Source organism: Botrytis cinerea, chromosome 11 (genome assembly GCF_000143535.2).
Source record: "Botrytis cinerea B05.10 chromosome 11, complete sequence".
Taxonomy (NCBI): domain Eukaryota; kingdom Fungi; phylum Ascomycota; class Leotiomycetes; order Helotiales; family Sclerotiniaceae; genus Botrytis; species Botrytis cinerea.
In genome coordinates this window covers 846,375-873,747 of record NC_037320.1, presented here as the reverse complement: position 1 = coordinate 873,747, position 27,373 = coordinate 846,375, and the positions used below count along the sequence as shown (strand labels likewise).

The 27,373-nt window shown below is 42.4% G+C and overlaps 5 protein-coding genes across 5 annotated transcripts; 3 read left to right on the top strand and 2 right to left on the bottom strand.

Moving 5' to 3' along the window:
- Window positions 1–563: 563 nt before the first annotated feature.
- On the bottom strand, window positions 564–1,537 carry BCIN_11g02530 (hypothetical protein). Its single transcript, XM_001556698.2, has one exon. The coding sequence runs from the start codon at window positions 1,214–1,216 to the stop codon at window positions 689–691; it is 528 nt and encodes a 175-aa protein (XP_001556748.1). The 5' UTR covers window positions 1,217–1,537; the 3' UTR covers window positions 564–688.
- A 4,358-nt stretch (window positions 1,538–5,895) lies between these two features.
- On the top strand, window positions 5,896–7,985 carry BCIN_11g02520 (hypothetical protein). Its single transcript, XM_001556696.2, has one exon. It carries the CDS (start codon window positions 6,182–6,184, stop codon window positions 7,838–7,840), a length of 1,659 nt encoding a protein of 552 aa, XP_001556746.2. The 5' UTR covers window positions 5,896–6,181; the 3' UTR covers window positions 7,841–7,985.
- A 3,384-nt stretch (window positions 7,986–11,369) lies between these two features.
- Window positions 11,370–13,613, bottom strand: BCIN_11g02510 (hypothetical protein). Its single transcript, XM_024695900.1, has 2 exons — window positions 11,849–13,613; window positions 11,370–11,759 (listed from the first exon to the last, which is right to left on the bottom strand). Exons 1-2 carry the CDS (start codon window positions 12,977–12,979, stop codon window positions 11,703–11,705), a joined length of 1,188 nt encoding a protein of 395 aa, XP_024551702.1. The 5' UTR covers window positions 12,980–13,613; the 3' UTR covers window positions 11,370–11,702.
- Window positions 13,614–13,934: 321 nt separating this feature from the next.
- Bcrex2 lies at window positions 13,935–15,074 on the top strand. Its single transcript, XM_024695899.1, has 3 exons — window positions 13,935–14,117; window positions 14,258–14,392; window positions 14,516–15,074. Exons 1-3 carry the CDS (start codon window positions 14,070–14,072, stop codon window positions 14,912–14,914), a joined length of 582 nt encoding a protein of 193 aa, XP_024551701.1. The 5' UTR covers window positions 13,935–14,069; the 3' UTR covers window positions 14,915–15,074.
- A 1,036-nt stretch (window positions 15,075–16,110) lies between these two features.
- Window positions 16,111–18,261, top strand: BCIN_11g02490 (hypothetical protein). Its single transcript, XM_001556691.2, has 4 exons — window positions 16,111–16,188; window positions 16,401–16,702; window positions 16,821–17,837; window positions 17,901–18,261. The coding sequence occupies exons 1-4, from the start codon at window positions 16,136–16,138 to the stop codon at window positions 18,191–18,193; spliced, it is 1,665 nt and encodes a 554-aa protein (XP_001556741.2). The 5' UTR covers window positions 16,111–16,135; the 3' UTR covers window positions 18,194–18,261.
- The last annotated feature ends 9,112 nt before the right edge of the window (window positions 18,262–27,373 follow it).

The following is a 27,373-nucleotide window of genomic DNA, read 5'->3' as shown; positions in this document are numbered from 1 at the left end:
ATAGATTACTAGTATTAACATAGAATTTGGGGAAATTAGATTGCCCATCATAATTCTATAACCGCAAGTGAATTAAAATGCTCCAGATGCAATATAAATATCAAAAGTGAATTTGAGTCACCATAATATTTTTCACAGGCCCGAGATGAGAGTTTGTGGCTTATTTCGAAATTGAAGATAATATACCGAGGATTTGTTTCTCAATTTAACATTTTTTACGCAAACCAATAAAATCAATCAGATTCACTAAGGAATTAACGTCCTTCCATTTGTGTTCAATTGTATGTGTAGAGAATATTCTTGGGTAAGACTGGGGGATGAATATAAATAATTAATCGAAATGAAAGACGAGGGTGCAAGGAGACGATGTATTCATGCTATTGAAGCTTCAAAAATTTCCAGAGAGATCTACAGTCTCTTCTTTTGTGACAGAATACTAGCAGTTCACTTCTATAATCTATGATTTACGATATGCGAAAGAATCTTGAAGTGGTATAGATTATCCAGTAATTCTATCATTATTCTTGAAGATACAAATTCAGAGCGTAAAACACATCGTTGACTGACATTCACCCTCCCCCCCCCCAAATTAACCCTATTCACTTCTATCTCAATACCACTCCAAAACCATGTGACCGAAGTTCTATGCAACCATCAGGTTGATAATCGTCGTAACAACCAACTCCTTTCATCCATCATTGGGCAGTTTCTTCTCAGCTGCGAAGTCGTTGATATACCGTTCGATGTCCACCCATTCACTATCCGCCTCACATCCGTAACAAGTCCCATAATTATCAGTCTTGTACGTGTACTTGAGAACCAATTCTGGTATCAAACCTCCAAAGCCAGAACTACATTTGAGCTGCCGAGTGCTGAAGTTAGGCATATGGAATATTGCTTCGACCTGTTCAATTTGATCCTTTAATCCCTTTCGTTGGCGCGCACCCACCTCCAGAAGATTGATGTTTCGAGAGATCCCTTCGATGCGATTTCTGATGGTAGTCTGCTCGTTTGTAGTGAAGGTACTGTGATCCTCAAAGTGGATCTCGAAAACGATTCTCTTAGTATTTAGGTATTTCTGAATACCTTGGAAGATAGCATCTTTGGCATCAGTTCTCCAGCTCCCGTGGAGTTCAAAGTCAATGTTCAAAGTATCTGTATATTTGTCGTATTTTAATTCCCTTTTCAAGGGATTGGCCTTCTGGGAAGTAGACATTCTGGAATCAATTTCTTAGGAACGAATGGTATGGTTCTTTGATTTTGTCTCTGTTGAGGATATCCGCCAAAAAAGAAGGTAATAACCTCAAGTTATATATTCTTCATTGGATCTGTCTTCTTGCTGTTTCCCAATCGATATGGTTCATGTAGTTGTGTTCATTCGCGGAGAGGCTTAATCAATGTGAGTCTACAGGCCTGTAGGTAGAAACATAAATTGAGATATGAAAAGGTTGAGATGATTGAAAATGGAGTCATCATGGTTAGTTTCGTGCTTTTGAACTCACAGCAGAGAAGTTTGTGATTTATTTACTGAGTATAACATACTTTGAATCTTTCTAGTCTCTCTCATATGAGCAACAACGAGAATAAAAATGGGTATAGGATCATTTGCCGATAGTTTGCTTTGGACTGGACCATCTATTGTCATTCTTCTTCCTGGAATTATTTGTTAGACACAGACAAACCGTTGAGTTGTTTTCTCGAAAGAGCTTCTTATCTTTGGAAGGATGTAAGACACGATTTGAAAAGACTCAGACTAGTCCCATAGGTTTACTCCATCAATAAGTGTCCAAATTTGTTTGAATCCTAAGATACACGCGTCTCCTGCTGGGAATTCTTGAATTCGCGACTAGTTGTCCAGAACAAAACGCCTTCAATATTTGTCACAGTAAACGAGCCCTAGAGCTCTGACTTTGACGTCAACCGTGCATCCTTTTGCGCTTTGGCAACCAAGAGACCTAACCCTCGATACCCATACTTAAGTACCGTGATTGAGCAATCCTCTGGAGTAGTAGGGTGCGCTAGCAATCCTTGACTTGCGCAACATTCTGAATTGTGCAAACTAATATTACTGATTTTGCGGCATCAGTTTGACATTAAGTAAAACTAATTTTTCCGACCTCGGGTATAATGCATATGTTGACTCCTATCAACTCAATCGAGAAGAAACTTCACAATGATCACACTGTGATTTGCATTCGGCGCGCTTTAAATTGGCTTCCCCAAATATTGTTTCCTGACTCATTGCTATATGTTTGAAAATAAGCCTCTCAATTGAGGAACATAAGTAATGTGATATAAGACCAAATGGTAGTCATAAGTTGAGGAAGTGCAAGGCGGTGAAATGAGGCAATCACCGAATATTTGACGACATATCCCTAGAAAACCAGCGTTGGCAAATTGTTGTAGAGAATGGCTTTACCTATCAATGTCAATTTACATATCGATTGGTCATGCCCCTGATAGTATAAGTCGGATAGACTAAGACCTACTGAAAGATAGTATTTTCCTAAGAATCAACGGGCATACTTCAACCCACCAGCATACATTCCACACTCAGTGCATACCGCAATGTGAAATCTGCAACCTTGGACTTTTTCACATGGCCTTGGAGTAATGTAATGTTATTCGTTCATTCCACGAATCTATTGATCCGAAGATTGTGGATGATTTGATTGTAGGTCTGTGAAATTGAAAATTACACTTGCCAAGAGAACTTGTATAGAAAATTAAGTTCTAGACAAAAAACACGAGATGTTTTGTTAAGAAAGAAGGTTGTGGATTATTCACGATACCGGAAACAGACAAAGAAGCTCCAGCACGGCCAACAATACTAGTCAACTCTTGGAAATAAAAAGCGAAAACGCGAATGAATCTGCATCCAACACTGAGAAGAGTAATAAGTAGCGGACGAGATATGCAACAAAACTGCATTCAACATTGAAAGGAGTAATAAATGGCGAATATATGCAACAAAAAGATGTTTTTCTCTTTGAGAAATTAGTGACATGCGGCTGAAGCAATTTGCAATGACGGGTTTCAGTAAATCGTGATTTCAGCTGAAACTTGTTATGAGAGTCAGAAAATTCATCTCAGTGCTGAACATCAACACATAATACATGAAAAAGTGAAAGCATAGAATAAGGACAAAAGTCCGAATCAAATCCTTCGATGTCTTCCCCTCCTCATCTACCGGACTCCATCAAAGTCTGAGCGCAATAAACATAACCGCCGCAATTCTGAAGGGCGGTAGGGACCAAGTTTCGAACACTGCTCATTTTCGCGGACATCTCACGACAGATCACCCGAACGCATAAGCCAGTTTGAGGCCTTTCGAATCCGCAGCGGTCGTCGAGCAGCTGAGATTCGCCGTCGGTCTGCCAAGAACGTAATAGTGACGATCGGGATAAAGAATCGGAAGGATTTCAAGCACACGGGCGAATTGTGGATTGAGATGCAGAGAATGAAGCATTGAACACGATACATGTACGCGCAAAACCAAACGAACTTGTGTCGGAATCTCATCACGTGGACGACACGTTTGTTGAAATGTAACTCTGGGGCTCTGAAGCCAAAGATAGTTCAATATTTAATCCTTGATCAATAATCCCAAGATAGAAAATTTAAAGTTCTTCAACCATCCGCATAGACAGTGTCCACATTATTCTCCGCTCGTGAGTTTTCCAATATATTTTAATTTTCGTAGCCGCCCGGAGGAAAATCAAGTGGAGTCTCTCCAAGCGATTGTAGATTACGCACGTGATCCACTCTTTCCAATGAAATTCTAATCGTCGGATGAAAGTCCCGAAGTCAAACGAAACAGCTAACCAATCAATCATTCCAAAGTCAAGCAAAAGAAAACTCCACGAAACATCTATCGTTCTCGTTCCCTCGTTCAGCCCTTCAAGGGTACGAGAAAGGACGATAACCAATCCTACGACCGTTATCGTGAACCCGCTCTATCTATCTTGGACCTCAGTAAAGTCTAAGCGCTTTGGGACTTTCCGAACTCCAGAAGTCCATTTTTAGACAGCTCAGGCGAGCTATCCGAGAAGAAAATACTACCTGATCGTACAAAATTAGTTATGGGAAATATTAAATCCCATAATGGCATTTCGGGCAGTACGTACTGTCTCGACCTCTTGCCTTGAGAAATGCGAGACGTCTCAATTTGGAGTATGAAGAAGGCTAATCTCAGGAAGACCTCTTTTCGAGGCCGAAGCTTAAAGGCATGAATGTCAATTTGACAACTGTCATTTGCCCCCGGCTTTATGGCTTGTCATTGTCATATTCTAGTGAACCTCTAGATTCCTCTACACTTTGGGAAAGTTTCATCTGATAAATGATATGACGATATCATACCAGTGCTTATCAGATATGGACTATGGATTCTTCCATCTGATCTCTCATCCATGTATCCTGCTTCTCTGGACTGTACAGATAATAATGAGTCAGAGTTTTCCTTCTTGAAACTGTGAAACGTAGATCATGAAACAAGATAAACATCTTGATTAATTCTCGGAATCATACATCGCATCGCTCCCATCAAAGTTCCAAGATATAAAAATCGAACGATATCCAATAATTCAAGCCAATCTATCAAGATCCAATTGATTCGTCTACAACCCATGCACAACTATGCTATTCATACCCAGGTAGGTATGCGGCGCGTCGAGAAGAAAACTGGGATATTAGGTAGATCATTCGCTTATTGGCGTGTGCTTCTCTACCAATGATCTTCAAGAAGAGGTTATGTCGTCAACACGACCCTGACACGTAACCGCCAGTCTCCATTTCTTCAAACCCGATCTTGGATTAACGTGACATTTCTTCGCTTTGAGAAGTCTCACTTGAATAAAGCATAATGTTACCTGGGCGCTTGGGGGTCGGCTGTGTAAACTTGTTAGTAAAAGCGTCTGCCGGCCGCGGTACTTGGATAGTATGATCGAAATTGGGCATAGTTTCAATTAGTACTCCACAGTTGAGTTGAACTATTGCTTATTGAAAAAATCTATTCCGATTCACCGAACTTTGATGGGTCGACAATTTGGCCAGTCGTATGTCGCAAAAGCCAAAAAAAGTTTCATTAAGCACGCGCTGGTTGACCAATAAGGCGACAAATTATTCTTAGGTACGTCTTCAAGTATCGATACCTATGAAATCATCGTTCAATGCCGTTGCCGTTATTCTGTACGAGTACCTATACCCTGCCCTATACTTAATGTTGTGCAATGTTGTCTTGTTGATATCGGTAACACGAGCGCTTGGAGAAATTTCGCGAAGCTGCACGCGATTCCGTGGTTTTTGGTGTTCATGGTGTACATATTCTAAAATGTAATTATCCGAACGCGTCTTTTTGCTTACTTCACAACCAGCGCCTCTATTTTGATTCGATTTGTGATAATCTATGTTGATTGGTTTATTTCTTAATTTCCCAGTAAGAATTATCAAATTCCCATGTAAAATACGATCTCCCCGGATCCACCATCCAAAGATATTGGCGTTCATGGGCAAGGTTAAATAGTCTAAAAATGAGTCATTTTAACATTGCATTGCATTGCAGTAGTGCATCATAGACTTAACCCAATTGAGATTATATTTATCCGGCGGCTGCTGAAGAACGAACCACATGGCCTCATCTTCTTGACCAAGAAACGGTATCATATCCACTTTGCATTTTTTCAGTCTCGTCTAACTACATTTCTCCGCGTTTCGGGTTATTTAGATCTTTTTCTGGATACCCCTGCCCAGATGTCAAGTCGTGATCTAGGTATTGGATACTACCCTTCTACTCGATTTCAATAAGGATAAGTACTGTTGATTATCACCTCATATCTCTTTTTTAGTTATCCAGTCTCATCTCATACTCTTTCTTTCATTCTTCATTCATTCGCATTAGACATTTCTTCTGTCATCAAAAAAATTAGAAGAGCTGTGCTCATCATCATATCATCATATCACACTTTTTAATATTCTTCAGTTGATCTTGAAGCAATCAAAAATATCTGGAGCCGGCTCCTTCATCAGAACTTTAATATAGTGTTGTCATAATAGACACAGACCATCTACCGCTCACCACCTCTTTACTCATAGCTCTGCGTAAGTCAAGCACCTGACATTGTCAATACAATCGTATTACCATAGCACTAGCTAACATTTTTATGTATACAGTCCGGTAGCAGAAATGTCATTTGATTATTCTTCGTTCTCATTTGAGCCAACCACCCCACCACAATTTACATTTGAGGAGCCTTTAATTAGTGCTCCTTTTAGACTGGGACATTCTCGCGCCGGTTCACAAGTGTCAATCTATTCTCGCGATTCATCTCCATCCGATTCTATCAGCATTTCAAGTACCCAGATGACTACTCCGGCTAGATCACCAATTAGACAGCATGGCCCACTTCTCCTACCTAAGATCCGTCCACAGGATCAGGAAATCAATGCTTCACCCTCAGCTGGGATGAGAGTAACCAAAACATCAAAAAAGAATGCCGCTAGTCGTGCATTCAAACCAACTCATAATAGGAGCTACACGAATCCCGAGACAATCGTGTTTAGCTCTGATATATTTCCCTCGAATACTCGTCCAATGTCTACTCTTTGCTCGCCAATGCACGCTGTTCAATCAGTTGAAAGTCAGCAACACAGACGTTCCTCAAGCTCCAGTCTTGACGGCCAAACACTTGGCAAATACGGATTCCCAACTTATCGTCAAATGCCAAACTACATCCAACAGTCTCCAAACATGTCAGTCATGGAATCATACTCACCACAACCACATGAGCGATACCCAACTCCTGCACGTGAGCCATCTCCCCTTGCTCAAATGAGCAGCATAGACGACATTGCCCCGATTCACTTCTCCTCCACCTCCAATCTCGCCACCTACTTGACCTCTCCCAATCCCGCTCCAGCACTAGTCCGTCAACTCAACATCCATGTCCGCGACACAAACGCCAAGCATTTCTGGTGGGACATTCGACAAATCCGACCCTGGACCTCCTTCAATACCACCACCATCTCCTCCATTCCCGGATTTCACGATCTACTTAACCTTGGTCTCCCATCTGATATTTTCCAACAGCCATCCCGCGCTTGCAACAATCCTGAGAATGAACACGAATTGCAAAATATCTACACCCAATTTTACGCTAAAAAACTCAATAACGCACTTTCCATTTCCCAAGGGACCCGTCATCTCATGATGCGTGCATCAACAGCCATGGGACAGAAATCCGGCGATCCATCTTTCATCTCCAACTACACCGACGACAACTCCCAACTAATTTACGGGCGAGGTCTCGGTCGCGTCGTCGGATTAGTCAAATCTTTCGATCGCTGGAATACCGGCATGCGCGTCGAGGGCAACCATCGCAAAGTGGAATATCTCCGCGGTCTTGCGCATCTACACAAATGTATGCGCGAACACGGATGTCGTTATGGATTCATCATGACGGAAATCGAACTTGTCGTGGTACGCAACGGATCCGAATCTGTTCCGCATTTTGGATATCTCGAGGTTCAAACTATTCAGCTTGCTGCTCATTCCGATGTGGAGAATTCCGTCGAGGATGATAAATTGGAGAACATGACGGCGTTGATGGCGCTTTGGTATTTGCATATGTTGGCGAGAGATGAGATGTTGCCTGGACAGGTGACCTGGAAGACGGAGATTGGTGCACCGGCTGAGGGGACTAGGAGGAAGATTTTGCCAAAGGATGATTGGATTCCGGAACCACAGTTGGCGGAGAAGAGAGAGGCTAAGAGGGGTCGTGGGTGGGTTTGGCCTGAAGAGGGTGTGGGGAGGAAGGAATTGGGAAAGAGAGGTGTGAGATATTGAGGGAAAATAAAGGGAATAAAATAAAATAGAAAACCGCAGGTCGGTTTATGAATACATTGTGGAGTTGGGAATTGAACGGGATTGGAACTGCAATTAGTAAAGGATGCATATTGGAGTAGTTTAATGGATGGGTATATGGGTGGCATAGTCGGTAATTAGGAGTATTGATAATGAATGGCATTTTGCGCTTCTAATAACTTTGACTTGTTATTGTACCTCGATTAATTGTGCTTTACAAGTATATTTAAGTCGTGTTGTTATTTCGGGTATCATGATCTAGTCCTTAAAAATCGTCAAAAATCCGGTCTGATATTTATAAATCGAAACCAGATAGATCGAGTACTAGAAAGTCAAATTTTTCCACTAAACAAGCCACAGTCCTGGGACTTGAGTGAAATAAAAGGTCCTCTGTATCGACCTCAAGTTGCCTAGTCACAAGCCTCGTTTTACCTCATCGATTATATAGGTGTTATAATGGCATTCCACAACACATTGGATTTCCTGTCTCTGATTCTCAAACAAGCAACTAGAATTTGCTACCTCATTCATGAACATGGACTCGAGTCCACGCAGAAGGCTTATTGATACCAAGAGACCGATAGGGAGAAAGATCCCAAGATCAGGCAGGGTTCGCTGAACAAGCTAGCGATAAAATTTTCAGTCCGATCTCAGCATCAGAGTATTCTGGTTGTGTGGAGTGCCTCCAGTTCCAGATGAGAATAGAGAGAAGAGCGACTCTCCAGCCCCAGAGAAAATACAATCACAGGTATTGCTGCCCAAGATTGTGAATGCTAGACCCACGAGTTTATTTGAGCTACCACGTCAACGCGATCTAAAGTATCAAACCCACAATCGAATCGTCAAGTTGAAAAACCGTGAAGGGAAAATCATGCAGCTAATTTGATGACTGCGTTGATTCAGAAACTTTGTGTGGTAGTACTATTTATTTGACATGGTTGCGTGGCTCTATAGAAGCAAAGGGTTTCGGGGAATGAGTGTAGTATGTATTCTTGCTTGTTTTAAAGATACCACATGGGTGAACTCTTTGATGTGATACGATGGTAAGAGGTATATGTGTGTTGGATTTATGTTGATTTTTTCCGGGAGCTAGACTGCAAGGTACATGAAGTGAAATAAGAGGAATAAAGTGGCTCAAAGAAGCGGTATGGGATGATGGAGAGTAATAAGAGGGAGGATGATAGCTCTTGTAGCGAAAAAATCGCCATAAAGAGTGAAAAAATCAGAATATTGACTACAGGCAGCGCAGAAAGTAATGACGAAACTGTCAACTTCTACAAAAAGGAGTAAAAAGCTCGTAAGAGTGAGTGGAGGGTGAAGAAGAAGATGGATAACAAAAAAGCTAAGCAAGATCGCTCAGTAGATATTCTAATGTGATTTGGACCAGAATTGGGTATCTTGATTGAGTCTTAGAATGCGAGAAAAAACCTCCAACGAAAACTTCTTGGGATTCCTTTCATCACCAAAATATTACTTGAGAAATAGTTCCCTGGATATAAACTCCTTCATAAACCCACTTCACCAATTATCTCCACCTCCCCCATTCCACAACCAACCAAAATCACACCATCACATATCCCAAACCAAATCTACCCATCCTACCACTATGACCTCAGCAAAAGTCGGCGATTGCTCAAACCCCTGAGCTTCGAAGTAAAGATGCGGCACAGAGAGCTCTAAGCGAGCACTAAGCTAATAGCAATCGCATACTCCGAGTCTAAGCACGATTTGAGCCGTCACCGAAGGCTACAGCGTGTTTTGTGCGGACAAGTCTCAAAACAAAATAGGACGACCCAAGTTCCTGGGATTTTGTAAGTTTGTTATTAAAGAACGGGCTTTTTTTTATTTATTTTAAGTCCATTCAAACAAAACATTGATATCTTTGTTTTGTTCATCATGATTAGCTTTCTGTGTATTTGGGTGAGTTCAAGCTTCTATCGTTTTTCATAAGAACTCATACAAAATCGTTACACATTAAGAAATCCAGTGGATTTAAGTTAACTAAAAAACTTCTCAGTATTATGTTTTCCTCCCAGATCTCCTTTCCATGTTCGCATCTCCACCTCAAAACCCCCCAATAGGTTCTACCATCACAACCACCATCACAACCACAATCACAACCACAACCACAACCACAGCCACATATCTCTCCAACCCCAACTCCATCACTATATCCGCATCCCCAACCTCCAAAACAAGACATCCCTGTTCCGAACTCTTCGCTCCAGCCAGCTGTTTCGTGACTACATATTCAACCACTACGCCATTCACATGGCCAGCTGTCGGCACTGCTACAAAAACTCGCGCGTACAAGCCCAAATATACATCAGTGAAAAATCTTCCACTCGCCCCTGGTACTTCTGAGTCCTGTGGAAAATACGCGCGGCATTTCGAGAGCAAGTCGAATACTATAAACAAATGTGGATTTATATGTTATTTTTATGGTAGTAAGTTTTGTTTTCTTTCCTGTGGTAGCCACGATGGAATCGGTTCATATTGTCACCTTGGTGGTAAATTTCTACCCCGTCGAAATTGCAACATATATGTATGTCTTACTAACGTGATTTTCTGGTGTAAATAGTTAATATAGATGATTTAATCGCGTGGAATCCTTCACTCACATGGGATCCGAAGAATGTCAGTTCGTGTTCGTTTGCTCCAGGCTATCGCTATTGTATTAGAGAAGGCACAGCTCAGTTGAATGGCACTGCCGGCGATTAGATAAACATGTTAGAGGATTTATGTAGCTTGTAATTGTAGATTGTAGTTAGCCAATCCTGAAATTCTCACTCAACGGTTCATGTAATAGGGACTGCGGTACGTGATCTGCGCCAATCCACGACACATCTTTGAGGCTCCGAGCTGTAGTGGGAACTGGACATTGCGACAGCACTTTAGTATAGGGATGCAACTTCCGGCATCTTACCCAATTGTTTGTGCGGTGCCAATAATACAAACTACACATGTGAAGGTAGCTCACTTGGAGATTGCTGCTCGGAATATGGAAACTGTGGTTCGACGACTGACTTCTGTGGCGTGGGGTGTCATTCACTATTTGACAGCTGCACAGTGCGTCTGCAACGTTTTCATCTGCGTCCGATACGGCTACGACGACTATTGCGGCATTGCCAACCGTCACTCTCTCACCTGATGGCTCATGCGGTGGTGATAGTGGTAAGCGAACTAAAAAAGACTTTTTCCTTCTCTAGAATATTTTAGGTGTTTCACACACCCATGACCATTACTGTAAGCTGTTACTAATCTATACCGGTACAGGATATACCTGCGAGTCTCCAAAATGCTGTAGTGAAAGTGGATATTGCGGTAACACTTCCGACTTTTGCGGTACATATTGTGACGTTGGATCGGGTTGTCAAACGGCGTTCGGCGAGTGTGCTTCTTAAAGAATTTGTAAGTGATCCCTTAAGCCGGGTGTATTGGAATATCACCTTGCGGTGAGTGTAAAGTATTGTGGGGTACTTATAATAGTTGTCCCCTCGAAAATGATATGTGCGGTTATATTCGCCGATATAATTTTCTTATTTCCTAGTCCGCTGGGCATCGCACCAGCTTGTACACCGTACTAATAATGGCTCTTTACAATGGCATTTTAATTGAAATGAATCCAAATTATGAATTGAATAATGACTTGAATACCTTCTGGTTTAATTTCAGGAACGACTCACGGTCATATGGACCATCATGAACAAATCGCCGCAAGAAATCGAATTATCTTGCATGATTGTAAATAAGAAAAACATGAGCAAGAACCAATTTCTTATAATGTGTCTTTACAATTCTAGACTGCAATTATGGACAGATATCGTTCGATCATACCATTCATTTATGGTAAAAGTGATTCCATACCTGAACGATAGGCTGGATATGGCGCGTCAGGGTCCTAAATATCGCTGTTAGCACATAATGAACCACAACAGTATAATAATTTCTAATAATGCAAAGAGTGCGGGATGTGAAAGGAGTACAGACCATCACCTCCGCAGGACCTCCCTTAGTGATCAGATATCGCGTTTTCCAATACTTACTTTTGGGCATGAAACAGTAGTACAACCAGTCAAAGACCTTAGGAAGAGGAATCGTAATGTATCCTTCGAAATTCAATGTATCTGTGTTGTTATAATCCGGATCTACAGCTCTTAAAGACAGTGTAGTATCCCAGGGATCCGCTTCCCCGGGACTTTTAGGTTTGTAAAGAGTCTTCGTTGATATCACATTGTGGTCAAGAACCGCCTCATCTACCACTAGAAAGCAATCCGTTGCTCTCCCACTAGGAATCTCGTCATTTTCCCTCATTCTCTTGAATCTTTCTCGTAATGTGTCCAGGCTCGCCCCGTCCAGTTTTGGATCAGAAACAAGAAAAGATTTCTGTGTCGTAACCAGGGTGTTTGCTTTGTTCCAACAGTCACGTAGCACAATAGCTGCGGTCATTCTGTAAACGCCTTTGAAGACATGCCATTTCTTATCTTTACCTTCACGATAATCTGTCCGAAAGATAACAAACCCCCAATGAGCTAGCTTCGCGGCAAGCATTTCCTGCACCCATCTCGGCCGACCAGCTTCCCTTTGCGCGGCAAACGCGGCACGCATTTCCTGTGCTTTCTGCTCACGCCGTTGCTCCCTGGCTGGCTGATCGAGTTGTCTTAGTTCATCCCATCGTTTTCCGGCAAGGCGCTTGATCGCGTTGTCATAAGGATTACCCAAGGACGTCTGTACTTTTTCGACAAGCTGCCGTTCTGCCTCCACAAGGTCCATAGACCACAGAAGATATCTTTTGCCACTGGCTGGATTATCTAGTTCCCACGTAGCGCCAAATAAGATGATATCAGCCTCTTCCTGAGTAAGGGTAACGTGGCTGACTGCCACTTTGTCCTTCAGCTCCGCCATAGCTAAGCCAACCTTTTCCACACAAAGTCTATCTTCTTCATCTGGAGGTGGAAGCCCATCTAACTGATTCTTCTCTGCGCGAGCGATTGATGTGGGATCTTTCAACGTTGCAACACGCTCGTATAATGCTCTATCCTGGGGCGACATCCGAAGATTTCTGCGTAGAATTAAGTGTACTTCGCGCGACAACTCAACCTCCTTGCCTTTGAGAGACATCTTGAGCTTTTGAGCTAGGGTGAACAGAAAATAATGTGAATAACAGAAAAGGGTTTCCGAAGAGAAAGTTTCAAAAGATCATTATAAGGAGATGGAAGCCAGTACTAGCGCTATCGCTCACCCTTAATCATCTTGCCATATCCGTAGAAATACCCAACAGCTCCTTTACAAGTACCTACTAAGTACATGAGGATATTGTCCAACTAGTCAATCCACCAGTCCAACTGTTGGTCCCGTGTTTCTTATGTAATGCACATATTATAGATTAAGAAATAGGCAGAACCTGGTGAACTGTTTGGTACATGGGACAATTGCCTTTTCTGAACTTTGAATGCAAGGAATCCGAGAACTGGTGATTCTTCGGAGTAAGTACCCAGTATGAATCAATGTTGCGACGGTGCCATGCTTGATGATCTAGGCCAATGTGGATGAGTGGATGATGGTATGCTTATACTGAATGTGTCATGGAGCAGACCTACATCTTGGCATATGGTTTGACTGGATGGAGCTGTTCGTTGTTGTATGTCTGAATACTTCATCAATCTTGATATCAAGATTTTGATTCGAGTCAAGTAGAGTCAAGAATAGCCAATCCAATCCAATCTCCTTCTCAACAAATCAAATCAATCAAATCATCCCATCCACGTGTTCATACCCATCGGCAAACAATATTGCACATCAGAAACATCGCGACGCTCGGATGAACATCGGCTCACACCGACACCCTGATTCCACCAAGATGAGTAAGCTCACGTGATCTGGAAACTTGTGTTGCATGTCTGAAGCTGAGAACCTGGAGGGTATGTATCACTCGAATCAATCAATACTGTTAGACGCCTGATAGCGGGGTTGTTTGCGAGGATTTTCACCATGGGATGAGATTAGATGAGCAGGTACGATGTGAGAATTTTGGGGTTGGTTTTGTGAGATTAGATTGTTGGATGTGTTTTCTTTTGATTTCTTCCATTCGTTCGTTCATTCATCGACATTGTCTCCATTCAATTCGGGCACTTGATACTTGTGATTCTCAATTGTTGAGTTTGGTGTCGGATTCTGATATAAGCACTCAAGCTGCGTATCGTCCATAAAGATGGAGGAAGTAAGCACCAGTCATCCATTGGTTTGGATTGATTGTGAGGTATTTTATTTCTTCATTATTACCCCTCCATTATCCATCCATTCCTCTATTGATATCTCAATTCCAATGTCCGCATTGGATCAAAAGTTGAGCGATATGATATGTTCAAGCTTGCGGGCTAACAATGGCACATCATATAGATGACAGGACTGGATGTTGAAAACGATGTCATTATTGAAATCTCATGTGTGATTACAAATGGAAATTTGGAGGTGATGGATGAGAAAGGCTGGAATGCTGTGATTCATCAGGATCAAGAGACGATGGATAAAATGGTCTGTACCCTCTTCATTTCTTCTAACTCGGATTTGCAAGCTTGCACATCTCTTTTTCTCTTATAATATCTTCATTTTCATTCATTGAAGGTCTCACATTATACTTACAATCTCAACCTACAGGACGAATGGTGTACCACAACCCACGCCTCCACTGGCTTGACCTCCGAAGTTCTCTCCTCGACCACCACTCCCACGGAAGCTGCCGAATCTCTCCTCCAGTACATCAAATCATGGGTTCCCGAACCCCGTCGCGCATTACTCGCTGGAAATAGTGTTCATGCGGACAAAGCATTCTTGAGCAAAGGACCCTACAAACAAGTAATCGAGCATCTGCATTATCGAATCTTGGACGTGAGCAGTATTAAAGAAGCTGCCAAGCGTTGGTGCGATCTACGAGTCTTGGTGGATCAACCAAAGAAACAGGGGAAACATCGAGGGAGAGAAGATATCTTGGAGAGTATTGATGAGGCACGATATTGGAAGGAGAGGGTTTTTCAACCAGTACCTGTTGCGAAGTGAGGGTTTGGTAGGATGAGTCTTCACATGCTGCATTTCTGAGATTGTTGGGCATGAACAGGTTCTTTCGTGGCATTGATGAGTGGGATGATGATGGTGATACTTTGTGGTGATGATGTTGGTTGCAGAGTGATACCCCCAACGAAGAGAATGGAGGGCTGCATTGCTACGCTGTGAGAAGAGCGAGTGGAATTGTTGTAGTTAGGTACTTGATGGTTAATATGAATAATACGAGTTTACCTAGTAGATCATAGCTTCCGTCTCGTCGTATGATGGCGTTACGCTAGGAATCATCCATGCGGTGTGGAAGGGAAATGATTGAATATTCCCTGCCACCAGAAAGTTGTAAAGAAAGGCAGTCGATAATCCTGGATTGGGACTGTATGGCATATCATGATCTACATGTGTCTAGATTTTGCATCGAAGCTTGCGAGACGTCGAAATTATATGATTATATGATTATATAATTATTGAATTTGAATGAGAAGACCGTATTCCCACACTTCCTCAGTATACAATCTAAACCCGAACGAGAAAAAGTTCCGAGCTATGAAGACTAAGCTCAAGGGGCCGTCCGATAGTTTATAATATGAGGCTGAGAGCTCTTTCGCATTTCATCCACCAGATATTGATACTGGGATTTGTGCGCCAAAGTATATTTACGGGTCATGGCAACTATCGTATCGGAGGGATCATGCCATTGTGATGTATATCTACGTGGGTGTGGGTGGTCTTGAGGATCATGATACAACTGTGTCTAACCAAGACTTGGACGACGTGAGGAATTGGGAATAGAATAGGCTGATGTCTAATGTGTGTGGGATGTATGGGATGTGTGGTGTGTGTGGTGTGTATGGTATGTATGGTATCATGGCATGTATGGTATGTATGAGGTAATCCATCCATCAATCCATCCATCCATCATCCAGGATCTTCACCCCTCATCCCATCACGAAGAGTGGGGTCCGCACATCCATTCATATGCATCCAGCCCAGCATCCTTCCAGGTATGTGCGAAGTATGTACCTATGTGTTCCTCTCAACGAATGCCCCACCAAACGAACCTTCTCCACCCACGAGCCAAATATCAACACCGCTGGTTGAGCTTGTCTTGTTGGCATCAAAACCTCTCTCGGCCCCCTTTTCACCTCTCTGTTTTCTCTCATCATCCCTTCGTGTCTTTTTTTCATCCTTCGTTGGAAGAATCGTATCAAAGCAGAAATCATGAGTGTCAAGACTGTTTCTTTGAAGCCTTTTACGGATCAGAAGCCAGGAACGTAAGTACTTGTTTGTGTTTGGAGCTGGAACCCCACTTCACCTCACCTCACCTCTCCTCTCCTCTCCTCTCCTTGATCAAATGTTCTATCGGTATCTGCTGGTTGGGTTTTGATGGGGATATTGAGTGTTGCTTCATCCTTATCCAGAAACCGCATATCAAAATTTATTTCATTTCATTCCAGTCCAGTTTGCTAATCTCCTCAACATGCAGTTCTGGTCTCCGTAAGAAGGTGGTTGTTTTCCAACAAGAACACTACAGCGAGTCCTTCGTTACCTCCATTCTCCTCTCCATCCCCGAGGGTGTCAAGGACAGTTTCCTCGTTATTGGTGGCGATGGACGATACTGGAACCCAGAGGTGGTGCAATTGATTGCAAAGATCGGTGCCGCGTACGGTGTCAAGAAGTTGTTGATTGGTCAAAATGGTATCTTGAGTACCCCCGCGGCGTCGCATGTTATCAGAAAGAGAAAGGCGACTGGTGGTATCTTGTTGACTGCTAGTCACAATGCTGGAGGTATGTTTGAGTATTCTGCTTCATTTGGGGGGATGGGGCGATGAGGTCGAATGGACCTGCCTGAGTGATGATGCAATGGGAGAACAGAGATCATAGCTAATTTTTTATTGACGAATAGGCCCAAAGAATGATTTTGGTATCAAATACAACCTCGCCAATGGTGGACCAGCTCCAGAATCGGTTACAAACAAGATTTTCGAAGCCTCAAAAACTCTCACCGAGTACAAGATTGCCGATATCCCAGAAGTCGACATTGCTACAATTGGCACAAAAACATATGGTTCATTGGAAGTTGAGATTATTGATTCATGTGCCGATTATGTTGAGATGTTGAAGGATATCTTTGATTTCCCTCTCATCAAGAAATTCTTCGAAACACACACCGACTTTAAGGTTCTGTTTGATGCCCTCTCTGGTGTCACTGGTCCTTACGGAAAGGCTATCTTTGAGACTGAATTGGGTCTTCCAAGCTCTAGCACACAAAACTGTATTCCTTCGCCAGATTTCAATGGAGGTCACCCAGATCCTAACTTGACCTACGCTCACTCACTTGTTGAGGCTGTTGATAAGGGACAGATTCATTTCGGTGCTGCAAGTGATGGAGATGGAGACCGTAACATGATTTACGGAGCTAATGCGTTCGTCTCCCCTGGTGACAGTCTTGCAATTATTGCTCACTACGCCCAATCTATTCCATACTTCAAGAAGCAAGGTGTCTACGGTCTTGCCCGCAGTATGCCAACATCTGGAGCTGTTGATCTTGTTGCTAAAGCTCAAGGTCTCAACTGCTATGAAGTTCCTACCGGATGGAAATTCTTCTGTGCTTTGTTCGATGCTGATAAGCTTTCCATCTGTGGTGAGGAATCTTTCGGTACTGGATCAAACCATATCCGTGAAAAGGATGGCCTCTGGGCTGTTGTTGCTTGGTTGAACATTATCGCCGCTATTGGTGAAAAGGATCCAAGTGTTACTCCAAGTATTGCCAAGATTCAACATGATTTCTGGACCATCTATGGACGTACTTTCTTCACTAGATACGATTATGAAGATGTTAGCAGTGAGGGTGCTGCAAAGGTTGTTAAGGATTTGAATGCCAAGATTGAGGATTCTTCATTCATTGGCAGCAAGATTGGTGGTAAGTTTTCTCTTTCAGTGTTTTGATGTATCATGACAAAATCGCTTACATATTACCTTACAGACCGTACAGTTTCTGATGCAGGAGATTTCTCCTACACTGATCTTGATGGCAGCGTTTCACCCAACCAAGGTCTTTACGTTAAATTCTCTGATGGATCCCGAATCGTCGTTCGTCTCAGTGGTACTGGTTCTTCGGGTGCTACTATTAGATTGTATATTGAGAAACATACAGATGATAAGAGTACCTATGGTCAAGATGCTCAAGTATTCCTGAAGGATAATGTAGATTTCGCTGTGGAGTTGTTGAAGTTTAAGGAGTATATCGGTAGAACCGAACCAGATGTTAAGACTTAGATTAGTCTGAAGGCAATGTGGGGTTGAAAATAAAAGGGTCAGTTATGAAAAATAGTTTTAGCGTTGCAAGCAAGCAAATACGATATCAATATAATGTTGTTCATTATGAAGGTTAACAATGGAGACTGTTGTTGTTTGTTTGTTTTTTTGCTTTGTTTTTGAAAAAGTGAAAGATGAGGGAGGTATGGAATGTTAGAGGGGATTTGGGATTTGGGATTTAGGATGATAGGTGAGTTGGAGAGTGTAAATGGAATGATGTTTGACTGTTGTAAGAATTCGGAATAGGGTGATGTGAATGAGGAGTTGAAATGGTTTTTTGGAATGGAAGGAATATAAAAATGGAGGAAATCTATCTTTGGCAAAATGATACAAGGGGATAAAATTGAAGGAGCTGTAAGGATTGATTAATGTTGAGATTGGGATAAGTGATGGAAAGAGTGATGGAAAGAGTGATGAATGATAGTGGTAATGCTAATAATAGTGGTAGTGGGTATAAAGAAGAGAGGGAGAGGGAGAGGGAGAGGGAGAGGGAGAGGGAGAGGGAGAGGGAGAGGGAGAGGGAGAGGGAGAGGGAGAGGGAGAGGGAGAGGGAGAGGAGAGGGAGAGGGAGAGGGAGAGGGAGAGGGAGAGGGAGAGGGAGAGGGAGAGGGAGAGGGAGAGGGAGAGGGAGAGGGAGAGGGAGAGGGAGAGGGAGAGGGAGAGGGAGAGGGAGAGGGAGATTGATGTTGTTGAAGGGGGGAAGGAGGGAAGGGAAGGGATGAGAAGGGATGGGATATGGGATATGGGATATTGGTTTTGAGGTGCAGTGGGGTGTAAGGGATTGGAATGAGGGATGGGAGGGGAAGATGTAGTGAGTGATTTGGATGCTATAATAGGGTTTTATAACAAGTTCTTCTTAGTTTTGAGTGGGAAGGGAAGGGAATGATAAATGGGTTAGGGGGGTGAATGAACGAGATAGGGAGGGTGGAAGGAATGAGAAAGTGAAGGGGGAAGGAATGATAAATAATGGATGAGATAGAGGAGTGAATATATAAATGAATTGCTGGTCGATTGATTAGCATGATTGATCTAGTGATATAATCTATAAGTTATAATTTGTAAGATTTGAATAATTGTTGGACAGACTTCGTAAGGAGGCGTATATACAAAAATCATATAGGATATAAAGGTAGTATTATTCTATCTTCCCTCTTTATATAAAGAGGGGTTCCTTTTCTATATAGGTGACTACATCCCACTTCGAGTGTGTGTGGGAAAACACGTGATATGATTATGTTTTTCGGTAGTCATGTGTTGTAACATCGGCTTAACTTTCTCTTTTCTACGAAGTGTCCTGTGGTGGCAAAGTTATTGATATTTTCGACGAAAAGAAATTCCATATAAATCCCCATGCAAATTTTATTACATACATTACGATTATGATATATATTTTCGTCAGTGACGAAATAGCTATTTCGTTTGATCGATTCGGCTAATATATCTATCTTACTTCGGAATTGTATCAACGGCTTTGACATGGTGGAAAATCGAAATTGCCAAACACCCGAAAATGTATGTCCTGTCTCTGCAAAGGGAGCAGTTGATCGTATTGAAATTTACTTCACACTTGCTGCAAACTGGTATTGTATGTAACATGCTAATTTTTTAAATGAAATAAAGCTCTTCAACTTTACGATGCGGCAAATACATTGATTTGGGTCAATCAAAATCCTGTTCTTCCAATATTGGTGGAAGAGAGCTTGTATTCTATTGTTACAATGCTTTTCAACTTGCTATCTTAGCTATACTAGGAAATCCTGTGCCTTTCGTATGAAATCGGATTACACCTGCTCAGATTAGATCGATGCGGCTTCGTACATAAATGGTCTTTTGACACAAAGTCGGGGGATTTTGGTCGAGGGATCATGCGGGGAATGTCGTCGTCGGGGATTGACCCCTTTTCCTGATTATTGTCGCGTGGAGGGGCATTTTGGTGACAGTTCTGGGAAATGCAAACAGAGAGATCATGGAATTCGATGCGTACGGTTTGATCGTCCTCGTGCTAGTCCTGCCAGCGGCCGGCGAAATCCTCCTCCTTCACCTCCTCGTTCCTCTCCGGATCAAAGTCCCACTCTCTTCATTCAGCGAGAAAGCCTCTTTTGCAACCTTGAGGCCCAGTACATTGGCGAGTTGATAGAGGTAATAGCTGCGGATTCCTTCGAACATGATAGGCGCAAGTCCCATCGTCGCCATTCGGCCAATCTGTTTTGCGACGTGCTTCTCTTTAAGTACTAAGAAGCGATTTTCCGACTCCAAAGTTTCTTCAGTGTACTTACACACATTTTGTAACTCACTCCTCGATTCGCTTAGAATATTAGCAGCCCTTTCTTCACTGCTGCCAAGATTCCCTTCTCCATGCGCTTCATCAATCGCCCCTTTGCTTTCAGAGAAGTCAAAATTAAAATTCTATCTTCAATATATTGCAATATCGATTCAGTTTTGTTTTGATCGATTAATTTATTAAATCAATTTATGGATGGGAGCGTATTGTTATATAATAGCGTTGTATTATCAAAGCCCAAAAATGGGTTTGAAGAGCTTGGGTTTAGTGTAAAGTTATTGGAAAGCCCAAATTTAGTGAGATTTGAAATCGAGTTGCTTGTGGGAGGCTGCAATTGATAGAGAGGTTGCTGTTGATTTAAATCGGAGGCTGAGCTCATTGATATTTCCGAAAGCTCGGCATTGGACAGCTGATTCCAGACTGGCGATAAATTAAAGTCAGGTGTGAGGCCCCGAAAATCTCTCCCTGATAAATCAACAATTCTTAAGCCTCCATTGCCCAAATTCTGGCTTTCTGATATCGCGAGGGAGCCACTCCCTTTCCCTCTCTGCCTAGAATTTTCCCCCTCTTGAAACAGATTCCCTTGATACGCATTCCCTTCATATCCCTCATCAACCAGCCAATCGCCCCCTAATATATCATCCATCCCCCTATAAGCCCCCCTCCCTCCTTAACATCGTTAGCGCCCTCAAAGCCCTTCAATTTATCGCTACCCCCATCAATTTTTTTTCCATCCTTCACATTGATAGCCTTAGGATATATTGCGCCATCGCCATCAAGTTGATTCGTGACATCGAATGCTCTTACGCGCACCTGGGCGTATCGCAACTTTTTTTCGAGTTATTGGTATTGGTGCGACGATATTGCAAATCATCCTTTTCCCTCTCAGCATACAAGTGATGCTTTAACCATGATTGATTGATAGGCATCCGATTTTTTCATAGATTTCAAATTGAATTCTGATCGGGCCCATTGATTTAAAGTCGCTTCCTCAATTCGAAAACCAGATTGCCCGCAGAGTAAGCGCCCTGCATGATATATTGGTTTTCCGTCTGGGCCATTGAACGGCTCCCCAACGTGAGGAAGCACCTTGCGTAATTTCATATTTTTGGTAAAGGGCCATTGCAATAGGGAGCCCTCCCATTTTTTAATAATCCCAATGCTTTCTGCCAAGAAGAAAATTCCTATAACGTAATCGGAAACTATCTCCTTAGCCAACACTTTCTTGCCCTACTTCCAATGTAATCGGCGACTTCATTAGTCCCTTGCCCCCTAATGCCTTTCTTGTCCCTTTCCACGATTTATCCCGTGGCTTCCTTACCCTTCCTTCACCTTCCGCATCCGAATCATTTTCCGAGCTCTCACTCCACAAATCATCCTGACTGCCGCCCTCACCCCCATCGCAATTTTTACCCCCATCACTTTCTTCACCTTCCTCACCATTACTCCCTAAGAAATCTATTCGATTACTCAATGACTTCCCCCCAAATTCCGATCACACAACTCCACCCCCACTTGCTCTACTCCTCTCGCTTCCCCCTTCCTTCTCGTCCCCCCCTTCACTCTCGCCTCCGCATTTTCGTCGCTTGCGCCCCATTTTCTTTACCCCTATTCGCTTTCGCCGCTTGCCCACCTTCAGCTTAAACTCTACTTTCAGTAATCCAAATTCATTGTAAATTCGATTACTATCACCTTGAGTTTGAAAATCAGACCCTATCGCTTTTGGAAACGTAGGGTTATTAATAAATTGCTTGTAAGCAATCTTACTATTCAAACCCAAGCGATTGCAATAAGTGATTGCATTTGAACTTCGATTGGCAAATAGATGAGTGGCAAGCCAGATCCCATAATTTGGGTGGTCACGAATTTGCTGAAAAGTAAGAGGCGATAGCTTATAATGGGATAGCGCATCTGGATCCCTTTCACCATGGAGGATGCGACCTTCGTATTGTAAGATCTTTCTATCTGGGCCTGTGAAAGAGTAACTGAAATGCGAGATTCCCTTTCGAATTTTCATTCCTTTGACAAACAGCCGATAGGGTAGGACACGCTGCAATATGTGCTGTCGAAAATGAGTTTGGCGATCTCTTCGAGCTGTTTGGTATCGGTGATCATTGTATCTCAATTTCGGTCCCGAGCATTCAGCTAGCTGACAGTAGGCGAGAAAGACTTCGAATAATGTAGTTCCTCTCTCGCTTACTCTGCATCTACCACTTTGGTTTCCAATGCTAACAGAAATGCAAGTGCAGCAAGAGCTTTAATATTTTGTTTTCTTTTTCCCGGAGTGCAAGTTTGACGTAAACTCAGGAGTTGACGCATGACGACTAATCGCAATCAGATTTCTGTTGTATATTCGAAGGTATTATCTGAATACTTGAGATGGACTTCATCGCGCATTAAGCATTGAAAATTCGTCTTCCAGATGCTCTTTTCAAATGACCTCGGCCTTAAAGCAGTGTGCTGATCACACCCTCTCTGAACCGAGACTGGGATAGTCCCATAGTTGTGGACATTCCTTCATCCAATCATACTATGTCTTCTGATAGAATCCTGCCGATATCATAACAAATTACCCCAAAGTGACCCTTGACAGAACGTCAATCCGGAAAATGTGTCAACCCACTACAGCGACTCCCCACAGGAATCTTCGATAAGAATTCTATGACTCTGTATCAACAACACGTTTATATGTGGAGTCCATATCTCCCCAACTCTCACACAAACTCAATAGGGCTCCCTCAACATAGCCAAAACCGGAATTTGCGAAGCATTATGACAATAAGATGCGAGTTGTTGCCCGCCAGTGCAAAGAACTGGGTTTTGATTCGGCTGCTCCACTGTAATTGCTGTATTATACAATTGAAGGGCTCTATATATCAGGATAAGAATATGTAAGACAAATTTTGAAGCGATCGCTTATCTCTCGGTAAAGTGCGAGACATATATCATCATGATTTCGAAGTCAGGCACCGTGCCCGATATAGCCGAATACGATGTACGAGATGAAAACGCTTTGAATTTGATGTACCTATGGATTTCGATATAGTGTTTTGATTTATCGAAGGTTAGATTCTTTACCATCGTTTGATAGAACTGTGGGCGCGAGGATTAGACTATGTGATAAGTCATTCTGTCTGTATATGGTCGATATACCTCATTGACTTTCTCTCAAGTCTATTGACGAGGCTGGATAGAGAGTAATATTCAGTGATATAGCCATGGCCTTTGATTGAAGAATGACCTTGCAGTATACTTGTGACGACATCTATATGCGAAGATGTTCCTGTTCGCCGAGGAATATTGTTGCAGGATATATGAGCTGGTGGACAAAAGAAGTGTGCTCCACTTTCTTGAATGGCTATGCTATATCGTAGTAGTAGATGCCGTAGGATGCTTAGTCGAATTTTAAGAGATGCCAACTTATTGTTTGAGGTTCCACTGGGGTTGGAGAACAGTGAAACTATAAGGAGTATCGATTGTAAAACCCTGAAGACTAGTGTCCATTGAGATGATTATGATGAGGTCATAGAACACTGGTCTGAACCGCTTCACCTCGACCGAATTTTGAAAAATGTGACTCTCCATGAGACTCCTAACTCATAGTGGATATAATCACAAGAAATTTCAACAAGATGTGGTGGCTTAAAAATTCAGTTCATGGGTAATTATCGAATGGTTAGTACTCATGCATGAGAGTTGCAAGTCATTCAAATAAGTTCACACGTACTTCCAGAATATTAATTCACACTGGACCTGCCACCATGAGGTTGAAGCTCCATGATATTGACCCGAGTAGACCTTATAGAGCGTCGTAGTTCCGGAAGACGCTTCTGCCAGCCTGTCAAAATGATGAGAATCGTGTTCGACAACGAAATATCTCCAGATCAGGCGTTGACCAACGATATCCTGAAGTGCGAAGATTTTGAACTGCTTTGGAAATTTCGTTTAGATTGACACAATAATGGTATATTCCGATGCTTTAACCAAGAAGGAATTGATGTGGCTCTGAGAGATGGCCCCAGTTACGATTGACAGAAATCCGGGCAGGACGTTCCAGCCCAAAACTTGCAGTGAATATCCCTTGAATAGAATTGCATGGGGTTGTAGATGACCAATACCTCACATGCGACTGATTGAGCCAGCCTTTGACCGAAAATAGACCTGCTGGTAGTACCTGTTAATATAATTAGTCTTGAATCCCAAATGTACAACACGAGGCACAACAAACCTCATGTGTTCAATATGATAAGTCCCGTTAAACTGTGGATCTCTCGCAGTAGGAGATAATATTACATCAATCGCCACTTCGAGATAAAGGAAGTTGGCAGAATTTTGAAACGTAAATCAGGCTCTCAATGAAAATACAAGAGTATTATTGTTGTCAAGGGTAAAGACTGAAGTAAAATGTTACTTTCTGTGGAAAAATATTGCCCGGGAATCATTGAAGATTGGTATGCCATCTCTTGCATGGAATGCGATAATGATTACAGAAGACAAAAGACTGTGAGTTAGGTGATGAAAGGGATTATATAAATCTAAGTCTTGGGTACTTCTCACTAAGCCTTCAAGTGCCGTTTGTAGCCACAGCACTTTCCTCCTTACACAGGAAGGATGCACTTCAACCCTTTGGTTGGTGTAACGTTGCACAACACGTAATTACCCATCTCGCATAACCACATGAAGCTAAAAAGACCATGGATATACTGAGAATTTGTTGTGAAACGCGAGGAAATGACAACTTTGGGAACTGAGTACATATGCCTGATGTTATGGTTGATGAATCAAGAATCCTGATTCCAAACTTGCTCAAAGATTTATCGAGATGACAGGTGTGGTGTGACAAAGTAAGGCTTTACTATCGCCTTGAGTTTAGACAAACGAAAGGGTGTAACGTAAACTGGGCCCGAATTTCTACGTGGCGGGATGATGACTGCAAATACCCGATATCATTTCTCTCATCCGATGACGTGTCACGATTTCCAAGGCTGTTAATTTAATTCTAACCATACAAAAACCATCTTCATGAAGTGGCTCGACTTATTCGGCAAAACAAACTCGAAAGTCTCTCACGCGTCTCCCCGTGCTCTTACATTGTGTAGTTAAGTTTGCAATCCCGTCAATCCAGTCCTTTGACAATAAGCGGGGTGAATTTATCATTTTGAAAGCTTGTGAAACAGCAAATTATGATCTATATTCCCCTTGATTCGTCCGATTGGATATTATTCCTATATGCTACATGCCGGCACCACGTAATCGAGTGAATATGACTCCCGTGAGCTAGGCATCAGCAGCCACGCCGTCTTGGGAGTCACATGTATCCGTGTGACGGTCCGAATACTGGTATCCCTAAACCTAGTAATAAATGGACCTCTCAAGTGAACATTAGCGCCCGTTTGTTTATGCCGGTGTCACACTAAATTTCATTATTTTGCTAAGCATGGCAATCACGCCATTATTGTGGTGGAGCTCTTCAACACATGGTATTCTAGTATCTTATGACAATGAGACGATTTTGATTCGGCATCACCGCGGTACTTGACTCAATTTGATTAAATGAGTCATATTGAGCTCTCCAGTAAGCATTAGTCTCTCATTTGGATGCCTGTCAAACAATATGATGAGTTTTTGTGCGATCAAATTCGGTTCTGGATGCTACATCACTATTGTACTGACCCTTCCTTCGCAATGTTTGCGCAATGGGGTACTAGATCTTATGAAATCAGATGTGTATGGAGAGAATCTTATGTCTTAGATCTCTGGAGAAACTATCCTGCTAAGGCTCTTAGAGAAGTCTTTGGTACTCCGGAACGCATCATGCATTTTTTCCTACCTTGAACTAGATTTCACTTGCTTGTGTGATATGATCTAGGTCTTTTGGCGCTGTATCCATGGGAAGAAAAATTTTCGACTGTAACGCATTATGCCTTGTGATTCATGTGAATTATAGAGATCATTTTTAGCTTGCATTTGCAAGCCTTATCCTGATTCCACCTTTTCCTGCCCTGCAAGTGTTCCAGTTTTCGATAAACATTCACCTCAGCCTCACGCATGCCAAGGCATAGATCCTAAAGAAAAGCTTCATTCTGCCCCATGTCCCAGCCTTCTTCGAGTTCCTCTAGGTCTCCATCTTTTCGCGACCGATCCACGAACCGTGAAGCCTCACCACTCCTAACGCATTCAGGAAACGCCGCCCTTCAAAGGTAGTCAATGGTCCTACCGCATAACCAGATCATAGTTGAGACGCAAATCATCGGTCAAACATATTGAGCATGGCACATTGATTGCCAAACTTGTTCCATAACTCTATTTCCACGACGAAGGAAAATCCTGGGGTGTTGAAGAGCCTAATGATCTTGCAAGAACTGGTGTTCTTATCGGATCTCGTATCTGACCTGCTTTTTGACCTCAGCTCCAAGATTTTTCCCTCAGTATAGATGCGTCTCAATGTTTTTCAGGAAGTAAGTAAGTTTTTTTGTATCACGTCGACTCACTTTTCGTCTTTGTCCATCTTTGGCAATAATAGTCGGCCCGTGAGATCCGTTATTTCAAGATCTTTGTTACAAATGGTTGTAACGATTAGAGGAAAAAATGTATCTTCCAGTTTCAATGATAGCTTATCATGAATAAAGGCATGAAGGAGGTAGTAAATGATCACAATCGGCTGATCGAATTGCCACTCTGACGATCATGTGTGGAAGCTCCAAGGAACTTTTATAGAATGTTCGATTTGTTTGAACAATCATTAGAAAGTTACTCAATTCAAAGACAATATTCTAAATGGGCTGACAAACAGTCTGTGGGTCTTGGAGAAATTCTTGAAACATATCCTTCAACGTAGCTAAACAAAAATTCATGGATAG

What these genes read in the sequence shown, in the direction of transcription:
- BCIN_11g02530 (XM_001556698.2), bottom strand. Translation starts at nt 1,216, where the DNA reads ATGTCTACTTCCCAGAAGGCCAATCCCTTGAAAAGGGAATTAAAATAC.
- BCIN_11g02520 (XM_001556696.2), top strand. Translation starts at nt 6,182, where the DNA reads ATGTCATTTGATTATTCTTCGTTCTCATTTGAGCCAACCACCCCACCA.
- BCIN_11g02510 (XM_024695900.1), bottom strand. Translation starts at nt 12,979, where the DNA reads ATGTCTCTCAAAGGCAAGGAGGTTGAGTTGTCGCGCGAAGTACACTTA. An exon ending in GAGGTCCTGCGGAGGTGATG is followed by an intron (nt 11,760 to 11,848) that starts GTCTGTACTCCT and finishes AGCGATATTTAG; the next exon opens with GACCCTGACGCGCCATATCC.
- Bcrex2 (XM_024695899.1), top strand. Translation starts at nt 14,070, where the DNA reads ATGGAGGAAGTAAGCACCAGTCATCCATTGGTTTGGATTGATTGTGAG. An exon ending in TGGTTTGGATTGATTGTGAG is followed by an intron (nt 14,118 to 14,257) that starts GTATTTTATTTC and finishes CACATCATATAG; the next exon opens with ATGACAGGACTGGATGTTGA. An exon ending in AAGAGACGATGGATAAAATG is followed by an intron (nt 14,393 to 14,515) that starts GTCTGTACCCTC and finishes CTCAACCTACAG; the next exon opens with GACGAATGGTGTACCACAAC.
- BCIN_11g02490 (XM_001556691.2), top strand. Translation starts at nt 16,136, where the DNA reads ATGAGTGTCAAGACTGTTTCTTTGAAGCCTTTTACGGATCAGAAGCCA. An exon ending in TGCTAGTCACAATGCTGGAG is followed by an intron (nt 16,703 to 16,820) that starts GTATGTTTGAGT and finishes ATTGACGAATAG; the next exon opens with GCCCAAAGAATGATTTTGGT. An exon ending in CATTGGCAGCAAGATTGGTG is followed by an intron (nt 17,838 to 17,900) that starts GTAAGTTTTCTC and finishes ATTACCTTACAG; the next exon opens with ACCGTACAGTTTCTGATGCA.